Raw genomic sequence first — 12,164 nt, forward strand, 5'->3', positions numbered from 1 at the left:
ACCCCGGATGGCGAAAAGCAGCCGCAATTGATCGTGAAGGGGGCGCTGGACCGCGAGCAGCGCGACTCCTACGAGCTGACCCTGAGGGTGCGCGACGGTGGCGACCCGCCTCGCTCCTCTCAGGCCATCCTGCGGGTGCTCATCACCGACGTGAACGACAACAGCCCCCGCTTCGAGAAGAGCGTGTATGAGGCTGACCTGGCCGAGAACAGCGCCCCGGGGACCCCCATCCTGCAGCTGCGTGCCGCCGACCTGGACGTGGGTGTCAACGGGCAGATTGAGTATGTGTTCGGGGCGGCTACCGAGTCCGTGCGGCGGCTGCTGCGCCTAGACGAGACGTCCGGCTGGCTCAGTGTCCTGCACCGTATAGACCGCGAGGAAGTGAACCAGCTGCGCTTCACGGTCATGGCCCGCGATCGCGGGCAGCCTCCCAAGACAGACAAAGCCACGGTGGTCCTTAATATCAAGGACGAGAACGACAATGTGCCGTCCATTGAAATCCGCAAGATCGGGCGTATCCCACTCAAGGACGGGGTGGCCAACGTGGCCGAGGACGTTCTGGTGGACACCCCCATCGCCCTGGTACAGGTGTCTGACCGAGACCAAGGCGAGAATGGAGTGGTCACCTGCACCGTGGTGGGCGACGTGCCCTTCCAGCTCAAGCCGGCCAGTGACACAGAGGGCGACCAGAACAAGAAAAAGTACTTCCTGCACACCTCGGCCCCTTTGGACTATGAGACCACCAGGGAGTTCAACGTGGTCATAGTAGCGGTGGACTCGGGCAGCCCCAGTCTCTCCAGCAACAACTCCCTGATTGTCAAGGTGGGAGACACCAACGACAACCCGCCTGTCTTTGGCCAGTCAGTGGTAGAGGTGTACTTTCCTGAGAACAACATCCCCGGAGAGAGGGTAGCCACGGTGCTGGCTACAGACGCGGACAGTGGGAAAAACGCTGAAATCGCCTACTCGCTGGACTCTTCCGTGATGGGGATCTTTGCCATCGATCCCGATTCTGGGGACATCCTCGTCAATACCATGCTGGACCGCGAGCAGACTGACAGGTACGAGTTTAAAGTTAACGCCAGAGACAAAGGCGTCCCCGTGCTACAGGGCAGCACCACAGTGATTGTTCAGGTGGCTGACAAGAATGACAATGACCCTAAGTTCATGCAGGACGTCTTTACTTTTTATGTGAAAGAAAATTTACAGCCCAACAGCCCCGTGGGAATGGTCACAGTGATGGATGCTGACAAGGGGCGCAATGCAGAGATGAGCCTATACATAGAGGAGAACAGTAACATTTTTTCCATTGAAAATGACACGGGGACTATTTACTCCACGATGTCTTTTGACAGAGAACATCAGACCACATACACTTTCAGAGTCAAAGCTGTGGATGGAGGAGATCCCCCCAGATCTGCAACAGCCACGGTCTCTCTCTTTGTGATGGATGAGAATGACAATGCTCCCACTGTCACCCTTCCCAGAAATATTTCCTACACTTTACTGCCACCTTCGAGTAACGTCAGGACAGTAGTAGCTACGGTGTTGGCAACAGACAGTGATGATGGCATCAATGCAGACCTTAACTACAGCATTGTGGGAGGGAATCCCTTCAAGCTGTTTGAGATTGATTCCACCAGTGGTGTGGTTTCCTTAGTGGGAAAACTCACCCAAAAGCATTATGGCTTGCACAGGTTGGTGGTGCAAGTGAATGACAGTGGGCAGCCTTCCCAGTCTACCACGACTCTGGTGCATGTGTTTGTCAATGAAAGTGTTTCTAATGCAACTGTGATTGACTCCCAGATAGCCAGAAGCTTGCACACCCCACTCACCCAGGATATAGCTGGTGACCCAAGCTATGAAATTAGCAAACAGAGACTCAGTATTGTCATTGGGGTGGTTGCTGGAATTATGACTGTGATTCTAATCATCTTAATTGTAGTGATGGCAAGATATTGCCGGTCCAAAAATAAAAATGGCTATGAAGCTGGCAAAAAAGATCATGAAGACTTTTTTACACCCCAACAGCATGACAAATCTAAAAAACCTAAAAAGGACAAGAAAAACAAAAAATCTAAGCAGCCACTCTACAGCAGCATTGTCACTGTAGAAGCTTCTAAACCAAATGGACAGAGGTATGATAGTGTCAATGAGAAGCTGTCAGACAGCCCAAGCATGGGCCGATACCGATCAGTTAATGGTGGGCCTGGCAGTCCTGACCTGGCCAGGCATTACAAATCTAGTTCCCCCTTGCCTACTGTCCAGCTTCACCCCCAGTCACCAACTGCAGGAAAAAAACACCAGGCCGTACAAGATCTACCACCAGCTAATACATTTGTGGGAGCAGGAGACAACATTTCAATTGGATCAGATCACTGCTCTGAGTACAGCTGTCAAACCAATAACAAATACAGCAAACAGGTAAGATGCATCCCACATATATTTAAATATCTAAGACAGGGCATCTTCTGCAAAGTCTTGTCTTCACTCTTAAAGCTATTAGTTAAATTTTTAATAGCAGGAAATTAATGTTGGTGTAATTCTTATACCATTTATTTAGTAGAGGACATTTACAAAAGGTACACCACTATAGTTTGCACCTTATACCAGAGTGTACTAAGTTACAGAGGGAAACACTGTAAGTGGTATTTTATGCTTCTCTTAGTGTTTGACAATTCTAATTCATGCTACATTTTTTGTTTCCAGATAAATATGTGTGAATTGTTTGGATGGCCAGTTTTAACCTAAAATTCTTTTCTTTTGTGCTACTAAGTGGATAATTTTATCCAAAGACAAAATTTCTAAAGTTACTACTGCTGTCTATGCAAATTGGACACTAAATAGTTTTAGCTACATTATACATTATGCAGAACTTTACAGATAAGCAGATGCTGATTCATGCAAATGAAGTATGAAGTCTGAGATATTGAAATGCTGACTGACAAAAATGCTGACTTAAAAATATTTAATGATATGTAAATGCCATAAAAAACTACATTTTAATATTGCAGTATCTATACAATTAGGCTTTTATGAGGATATGCAGTTGGCATTTGTAGTATATGTATTTGGTATGAAAAGTTCATAAGCAAAAGTAAATTGCATGAATCATGTATTATTTAAACCAAGTAACAAAAATGTTCATGTTTGGTGTAGTGTGTGTGAGAATATTTTGGTATGCATTGTGAAATATAGAGACTATAAAGGTTTTATGGAATATTTGACACAGTTGTTTCTCAGTGAAATGTGGAAACTAAAAAAAAAAGCAAAGTATATTCTGAGGTGAACTTCAGAAAATATATAATTTATTTTTGCAAGTTTTGTTTTGTGTAATATGTGTGTGAGTGTATAACTCACAAAGTTTACTTTTCTCACCCATCAACATTTGACACACAACAAATGAAAACCGTTTGGAAACTTCTGTATCTAAAGCTGTAGCAACTCTGCTAATAAAACATCACATATTTCTTACCGCCAGAACATTTCAGGAAACATATTTATGTCTGTCAAGCAATACCCAATAAACAGTGTTCTATTAAATATGTTTTGCATGTGGAATGTGTGATCTTAATTAAGGCAATGTAAAAAGTTTATTTTATAGCCTCACATTGTTAGGCTCACATTGAAGATGTTATTGATGGGCTCATTAAATGTACAGAAAAGAGATAAATATTAATTTCTTGTTGTTTTCTATAATTTTAAAAATAAGCATTATAAAGAAATGTTTTTGATGTATTCCTTTATTGTAGCTATTTGGATAAGGAGAAATAGACAGTATGCTTTTATATCCAGTTACCAAAGCAATCTAAGAAAACACAGGTTTGAACTACATTGAATTAAATGACTTTTATAAAGATGTCTTTTCAAGTACGTGAGTCTTATTTCCTTTAAACTGAAATATGCCAAGTGGAAAATATGTTTGTTATTGCTTTACCTAGGCTTAGAGGCAGATTTCTATTTTGTTTTTGGTGCTTTTATCTGTTTTATAAACAAGGAAGATTCCAGTTAAAAGTAACAGCACTTTTATAACATTAGTTATAGAACCCACAAATAGAGATTTGTAGAGATTTCTTTAGAAAATGATAATTTGTTAAGAGAAAGCATGTGAAAAGATCTTTATGCAGAATACTTACTTCACTGTCATCTTAAAAGAACTTTGTATCCTGTGGTTGACTAACATTTGCATTCTAAATTATGTAATCTTAAACTTTTGAGTGGACATATCAAGTGGCAGATTTATAGATATTTTATACAACTACCTCCTATGTTCTGTTCTGTCACTTAAGTTTTATTTGACTCATCAAATAGGGTTAGCTCTATATTCTTGAATATTTAAAACAGCCAATATCAAGAGTGTGGTGGCATCCTGTCTAAAAGGCAAAGTGAAATGCTTATAAATAAACTAATGTATGGTGTTAGTCTCTTAACTGAACAAGGAAGTCCATATATCAGAAGAAAAACCTACAAAGCCACTCAAATAAACCATGCAGTTTGCCAAAAGTAACTTTGGAAAACGTGTATGTTGTTAAGCACTTGAAAGATGTATAAAGTTTTAACCACGATAAACAGCTGATCTAAAATGAAATAAAGGCAAATGAAATATATTCCCCTTAATGTAATTAGTGATAGTAATTGATATGCTTCATCTACTCAGTATTGCTGTCAGGAGAGACAAGGGATCCATTTACAAATTTACATTCTGTTTTGACATCTGGCATAATGAGATCTTTTTTGTTCTCATTTTTGTTTGTGCTGTAGATAGATGATTTTCTATATTTATTTTTAAAAGATATTGCCTTTTTAAACATAACCAAAATGTATTTTCTTTGATTAAACCTGAACTTTTTTTTAATTCAGAGTTTTCTTATAATTTCTCCCATTTAATGCTGAATTTATGTAAAGAAAATCTTGAGAGTTGCGATTTTTAAATTTCATATGGTAGGGATTAATTAAAAAATAGAAGATTTTGTCTGACATAAAGCCTTTATTAATTTATAATTTTCCCGAATTACCTTATTATAGTTCCTTATTTGTGATACAATGAAAATGATGTCTATTCCAGTGTTTTTATCTTCTTGAGAATAAGTGTTGCTCCTAAGTTCTGTTAATGGTTAGGCTCTAATGAGTTAAACAGCTTTGTAGAAATGAAAGTTTGTAAAAAAATGCCCCCTCCTCTTTTTTGTTTGTTTTCATGGGTTCTAGAGACAGTCAAATCAATCTTCTATAGTTATTCCTGGGCAGAATCTGGGAGATAATGTGTTGCAGAGATACTGGAATTATTTCAGAAATCCGCACATTTGATGACGTAGCCCAGGTTTTCATACTTTAGGCCTTTGCAATTCAAACAAGAGCCCTTGTTCTCAGCTAAATAATGTGTCTAATTGAGAAAAATAGGGATCGTTGATAGCATTAAGTATCCTATCCACCTTTTCATTTCATTCTTCCTTTACTTGGTAAATCTGGCCTTGGTGGTTGTTAAAGTTTTGTGACCTGGAAGTTCAACTGTGCTTTTGATTTGTAATGAAAGCAGAAGCATTCTGTTTTCTATTCATTTTACTACGTGTTAAGTATTTTTCAATTGTCTTAAAAATAATATAATTTCAAAAGATTAATAGACAATATAAAACTATAGTTCCTACTTTGCGTATTATTTTCAACTCCTGTCAAGCTTGTCTTTGCCATGATGTTATTTAGATAACATACTGGCAAGTAAAAATTTTATTTTATTTAGTAAATGGAAGGTAATGTACTTTACTTTTGGCAAGCAGATAGAGGATACAGCTTGAATAAACATGAACTTAAAACTCTATTTGTAGCTGATCCTGAAATACTCAAGAAAAATTCGTATTAACTGCAGTGACAGTTTCCTTTGCCTAAAAGAACTGCTGAATGTCGTCAGAATAATGTTCCCTTTAATTGATCAATTTGTGGTCAATATATCCATTATATACTTTGTAAAGATATGGCAGAAATTATTTTTTTAATTACTTAGATTTTGGAAGCAAGAAATGACTTGCCATCATTTATTACAGTTCTAAGCACTAAGAAAACTGAGTATCGATTTATTTGTGAATGTATGTTATACCATATGTATTATAGTGGAAATGCATTTGCATGGTGATGCCAACCACAGCTTTCTGCTTTAACTCCATAAGCATTACTTCTACAATATGGTTCTGCTATCTATGACCAAGGACACTTTGAAGAGGCAGAATGAATCTGCATATGGTGGGATTTCTGTTACATATGGCCAGAAATCATAGACAAGAGGCTAGTGACTGATGAAAGTTAGACAGTGTCTTTAGTCAGGAGCTATCTACCAAACAGTTCTTGGCTTTCTGGATGTCTGTGAATCAAGGAAAGGGTCATTCACTGATTTGATCTGCAATGAATATACGGGTTTTTTGAAGTCCAGGTATGACCATTTGAACCTTATCTCAAACTTCTCCTAAGTCAGTTAATGAATTTGACCTAAGACCACAAAATCAATTTAATAATTGTAAGTAAATCATGCAGCTGGACAACTGTAACAAAAACATTCTTTCTTGTTATCTTTTATTTTTGAGTAAGTACATATCTCATGTGGAAAAGCATACTCCTGTGATAAATACGTATCATAATCCCTCTCTCTCTCTTACTCTCTCACATACACCCATACAGACACACAAACAGACGTATTCATGTAAACTAACTATGGTGCCATTAAGCTCTTATTTACTGTGATATTCATACATTGATATGTAGAAGAGACTTAAACTTTAAACACAAACAAAACTGACATAAAATATATCATAATCAAATGTTTAATGTCAAAATTTCTAGAGATATCACATTTTACAATTAAAAGATATTAACCAAACCGATCTCCTCACTTTGTAGAAGAAACTGAGGCTTAGTTTGCAAGTTATTTGACTGAGATAGTAAGATTATCAGGGATATAAGGTGGACTAGAGTCCAACTCATGGAATGCAGAGTCCAGTGTTCTTTTTTTAATCATTCTACCAGTAGGAAAAAAAAAATTAAATTTCTGTAACTTTTTCTGTATGTATTTCAATAGTGACAGAAATCTCTTGAGGTTTTCTTATGTAGGTATAACTATATATTTGGCTATCAAAACTGATTTTTTTTAGCAGTAATATATAACTCTGCTTTGGGTTCTAGTTTTTATCTGTAAAATTATTGGGGAAATTGTATTCCAAATTTTATAGATTTTTAACAAAAATTCATAGTTTTTCCCCCTTATATAAGATAGCAATTGATGGCATTCATTAAAATAACTTAACATGGTTTAGAACATATATTCAACAAGTTAAGAGGATTTTTCATTTTAGCAGAACAATGACAGTAGACATAAGCTCCTATATAGCATTTAGTATATCCTCAATAAAAACGTATTTGTAATGGAAATGAATAAAGCTTTCTATATGTTGTTTATGAAAAAAAAACTTTCTATGCATTCTAACTGGGATGATCTTTTACTTTTTCCATCAATAGTGATGATCCCTTTGGCTTCTACACTGTTCTTCATTTTGCCAACTTTGCAGATGCACTTTACTTGAATAGCGTCCTTAACACACAATTGTGGACTATTTCTTTCCTCTATTTTTTAAAGAAAGTGCCATTTTATTATTTTTCAATTGAATTGTTTCCTTGGTAGGCAGTTTACCAATCTAGCTTTTTCATTCTAAATTGAACCTATTGGTAAAATACAAATTGGTGAATTTATTAATTTCAAATGTAAAACCCATACTATTTTTAAAGCTAAATAAAATGTAACAAAACCATTGCTTTATCATAGCCACTAATGCCCTCAGATATTTTAACATTCCTTTTCCTAGAAGAGGATGGTAGTAGAGGTTATATATAGAAAATTTACTATGATAATTGTTTAGAGTTTTATGTTTAACCTGTATATAACCAAATTCTAGGTTATAGCAAAGCTCGTCATCCATTTGTTTACATTTATGACTATAGAAATAGTAGAATCTTTGTGCATATATATATAGATACACACGTATATATGTGTGTGTATGTGTATATATATATACACATATACATAAAGAGAGAGTCAGCTTTGCTTTTCTATCTTATTTATTTTAAAAGCCCTTAGAATCTTTTCTAAAGCAGTGACTCTGTTTCAGAACATTACACAGTGCTTTATTTAGCATTAGTGTTGTGGGAGAAATCACATTCCAAGAAGAATTGAGCTGAAACCACTAAAACTAATCTTAATTATCACTTCTGGTGAATTAATATTCTAAAGGCAGATAAAGGGTTATTTTCAGGAATTTAGTGATGTTTGTATTGAACTCTACAATACAATGCTGTTTATAAACAACAACTTAAAACTATTACAGCTTCCAGTAGGATTCATCCAAGTTGACTTTTTCCCACCTGGATGTATTTATTATTTACAAACACATAATTTGCAAATAAAAATTCTCTTCTCCAAAACCTCCACCACAACATTCCAATTTTGGGCATAAGCCATTGGGGAAATTTCTTCATAGAGGTTTTTTTTTTTTTTTTTTTTTTACCTGCATAAATCTTTATTTTCCTTCTTTCAGATGCGTCTACATCCATACATTACTGTGTTTGGCTGAATTCCACTCAAATATGATGCTCCATTATGCACCATACTCTGATGACCTTGCTACTTCGAAACCTGCTGGAGCCTGCCCTTGGCCGTGGGGTGTCAGCCAATCACTGCTTGTTCCATTTGTTGTGCATTTGATTTTCTTTTTTTTTTTTTTTTCTCATTTAAGGAAAAACAGTATTGAAATAAATAAACTTATAAAAGAAACAGTATTAATAAAGAAATGTGCTATTAGTGGGTGTCATTTACCAGGAGCTACATTCTCAGGGAGGTAGTTATCAGAATTTAATAATGAAGTCTTTGAAAAAAATCTAAAAATGTATTTCAACAATGATTTTAAGACTCTGGCTTTGTGTAAACCAAGGAAAAGTAAGTCTATGAAGTCTCTGTCTATAATACATTAAATAATGACTATGAATAAAATCCTAAATTACTCAATAGTTTTAAAGCGTTACATATTCAAAGCCTTTTCCAGACCAGGGAGAGAGTTCTGTTAGAGTGAAGGGTAGTGTCTCTTGCGCATTCTGTGTGTGTATTTCTAAATGCCACTGTGTGTGTTTGTGTGTGCTCCCACGGTTTATATGCAAAGACCTTGAGCAACATTTATAAAAAGTATTTTCTCTAAGACAAATTCAAGAGATTTATTTTGTGCTTACCACAGGCACTGCCAGTGGATTGTTTTTTCCCCTAATCTTGAAATATTGACCAAAATATCTGTAGAATTTTCATGACTTTGTTGTTGTTGTTAAATTTCCTAAGAAAATTTAGAACCTTTGAGTTAGATTCACAGAAGTCATCGTGGTCACATTCAGAAGGAAGATGTAGCTACCTATTTTTTTTAGTTTTCGTTTATCAGAAGACTATTCTATTTGATGTCAGATAACATAAGTTCAAGCAACTTCTGAGAATTCAGCATGTTATATATTTTTGAGAAAGCAAGTAGCTGAATTTTAGTTATACAAATAGTAATTTTCTAGGTAAGTCAAGAATTCTCTGTATGTTTCCTCTAACTCTCTTTGTATATTTATGTCTCTGTTTGTTATGTTGTATGTGTTTGTGTGCCTAAAATAAGTGTTCCATATATAAACTTTGATAATTTTGTAATATATTTATCATACCATCTGCCCTATTAAAGTTTTCCCCAAGTTTTGAGATACTGACCAAGAATTCTAGATTCTTGAGAATTTTTTGGTGAATTATTGTCAATATAAAAGCCTTTTAAGAAAAAAAAATATTGGAACAACATAAATATACAGAGTGATAAGAAATGCTCACTAACACTTCTAAATACTAAAGCATGTATTTCAAGTTGTTTATTTTATTAGCTATTTATTTAATTTTGCAAAAAGGAAATTTTCAGAAATATCACTGAGACTATAGTGAAATTCTTCAATAAAACCTAATTATCATCAATCTCTCATTTTGTTTTGAGCACAGGACCAGTGTAAGAAACTGGTAAAAAACAAAAACTTCTTACCACTTTTGGCTTCTTGGAAATATTACGTTTTCTCAATCTAAAGTAGTAAGCTTCCTTATATGTATACTTAAACAAAATCCTGTACTGAATCACATCAACTCAAAGACAAGTTACAGACAAAAAAAAAAAACAAACAGAAAAAAATGTCCAGAATTTTGGGATAAACTAACGTGTAGCCACATGGAGTGGATGTTTATGAATACCTTCACAAAGAGCATTCTAAGGCACAATTTTGCAAACTTGGGTATATGAATCAATTTGTGAATTTCTACTACAATCTGAAAGATGCAAAATAAAGCAGAAAAAATTCAAGTAGGCCATTCATACAGTGAGGCTAAATATTTTCTTGTGCAATCCTTATTTCAGTTGTGTTTGTATGCCTCCATTACTCCCTGCTTTTGGTTGCTATGTAAAAAATTTGTCTTATTGTGGAAGTAGCCCAAAAGGAATGAGAACCACCCCTTTAGATTGTTCCACATGGGAAACAATGGCTATTTACTGTTATGATTAGAAAACATAATAAATCAAAACAAAAAAGTACTAACAATCCCAAGGATTTTAGTGTGCTTAAAAGCTGAATCAGAATAATCAACAGCAGCAAGCTATGAGATGTCTATTATCATCCCTCTAATGTTTTCTTATTTTTTTTTTTCCATCTTTGAACATTTTGCCATTGGTTCCTGTCCCTGCACAGACCTCCTCTCTGCCCTAACTAACCCCCTGCTCCCAAATGTTCTCCACCTCAGATCTCCTGACCACTCTCCTTTTCAGTTACTGGAATTTACCTTTTAGGGAGGTGCCTATGGACAAATCGAAATGGACTCAGAGCAGTCCACCACCTTATATCTTTTAACATTTGGATATTTTATTTTAAATGACAGTGCAATACTTCATTCTCCATTATAAAAACTAAAGAGGAATATGAGGATGTTAGAGGCTGATTTAAGTAAAGTTTATTTACTTTAACACATCCAATATCAGCTGATACTGAGTATGCAAAGAAAAATAAGATAAGTCTTTGTCTTCATGGAATTGATGTATTATAAAGAAGATTACAGAGCAGAAAAATGATAGATTGTGTTTGCCTTATGCTTCTAAAGTTTCAAATCATTGAACTCATGTTTGCTCCTCAGAGCAATCTTTGAGGAAAAGCACCATTATTATTGCTGAGGTAAGGAAACTGGAGTAACAAATAGCTTTTTCAGGACCCTGATGGAACTAGCAAAGAACTTTATCAAGTCTTGGAAGAAATAGCCAGTGAGAATTCAAAAGTACTGAACACATTTGGTGGAAATGGTGAAATTTGTGCTTTTGAATATAGTATATTTTAGACTTACCTGGGTAAACTCTTCCCAAAAGAATTAGAACAGACCCAGTTTTTCAAACTTGTTCTAGTCACAACCTACACTTTATACTATCAAAAAAAGTGTTGTGGGTATAACTTGAAGATCTCATCAATTACCCTATTTTGTAAACAACAGCCCCATATGAGATTAAAAACAGACAAATTTCAAGAATTAGGTAAGCAACCAAGATTATCATTTATTTTTGAGGCTATCTCTAGAAAAACTACTGATATCCTCCAGAAGTAATTAATTCCACAGTTTGAAATGTCTCTGGGAATAATTTCTATCTGTAATTTTGAAAAACACTTTTCTTGGTTGTGTATAACTTTTGTAATCCACCTATTTTATAGAGAATAGGTTGATTTGCTTTCTCTTTTATACACTACGCAAGGCTTTGTAATTAAAATGATGGGTAAAACAAAACTCTTTAGTGCAAAAATAATATACTACCACTTAAGGCAAGGGATAGGTGAAGCTCAGAGAGACTGCCCCCAAGTTTGTCTTGTTCATCAAGATATTCCCAGTGCCTGCTAGAGTGCTCAGCATACAGGAGATACCCCTAAATATTTGTGAAACAAACAATGATCAAAGGGCCTGGGCTTTAGTGCTAAGTAGCCTGAAAATCCATCCACATCAGATCACTGAACTGTGGCATGACCTCTTTTATTTCAAACTCTGAGAACATCCTAGTTGTTATTTTCTTTCCCTGCTGGGTGATGTCTCCAGGATAAAGGGCTACCTG

At 35.8% G+C, this 12,164-nt stretch overlaps 1 protein-coding gene across 1 annotated transcript in view; it reads left to right on the forward strand.

The window, feature by feature from the left end:
- PCDH7 (protocadherin 7) overlaps window positions 1-12,164 on the forward strand; it is a 477,252-nt gene that overhangs the window by 3,446 nt on the left and 461,642 nt on the right. Inside the window, exon 2 of the mRNA XM_010839942.1 lies at window positions 1-2,424. Within this exon, the coding sequence (XP_010838244.1) occupies window positions 1-2,424 (2,424 nt within the window). The remainder of the gene's footprint in view (window positions 2,425-12,164) is intronic.

Source organism: Bison bison, unplaced genomic scaffold (assembly GCF_000754665.1).
Source record: "Bison bison bison isolate TAMUID 2011002044 unplaced genomic scaffold, Bison_UMD1.0 scf7180017864136, whole genome shotgun sequence".
NCBI lineage: Eukaryota > Metazoa > Chordata > Mammalia > Artiodactyla > Bovidae > Bison > Bison bison.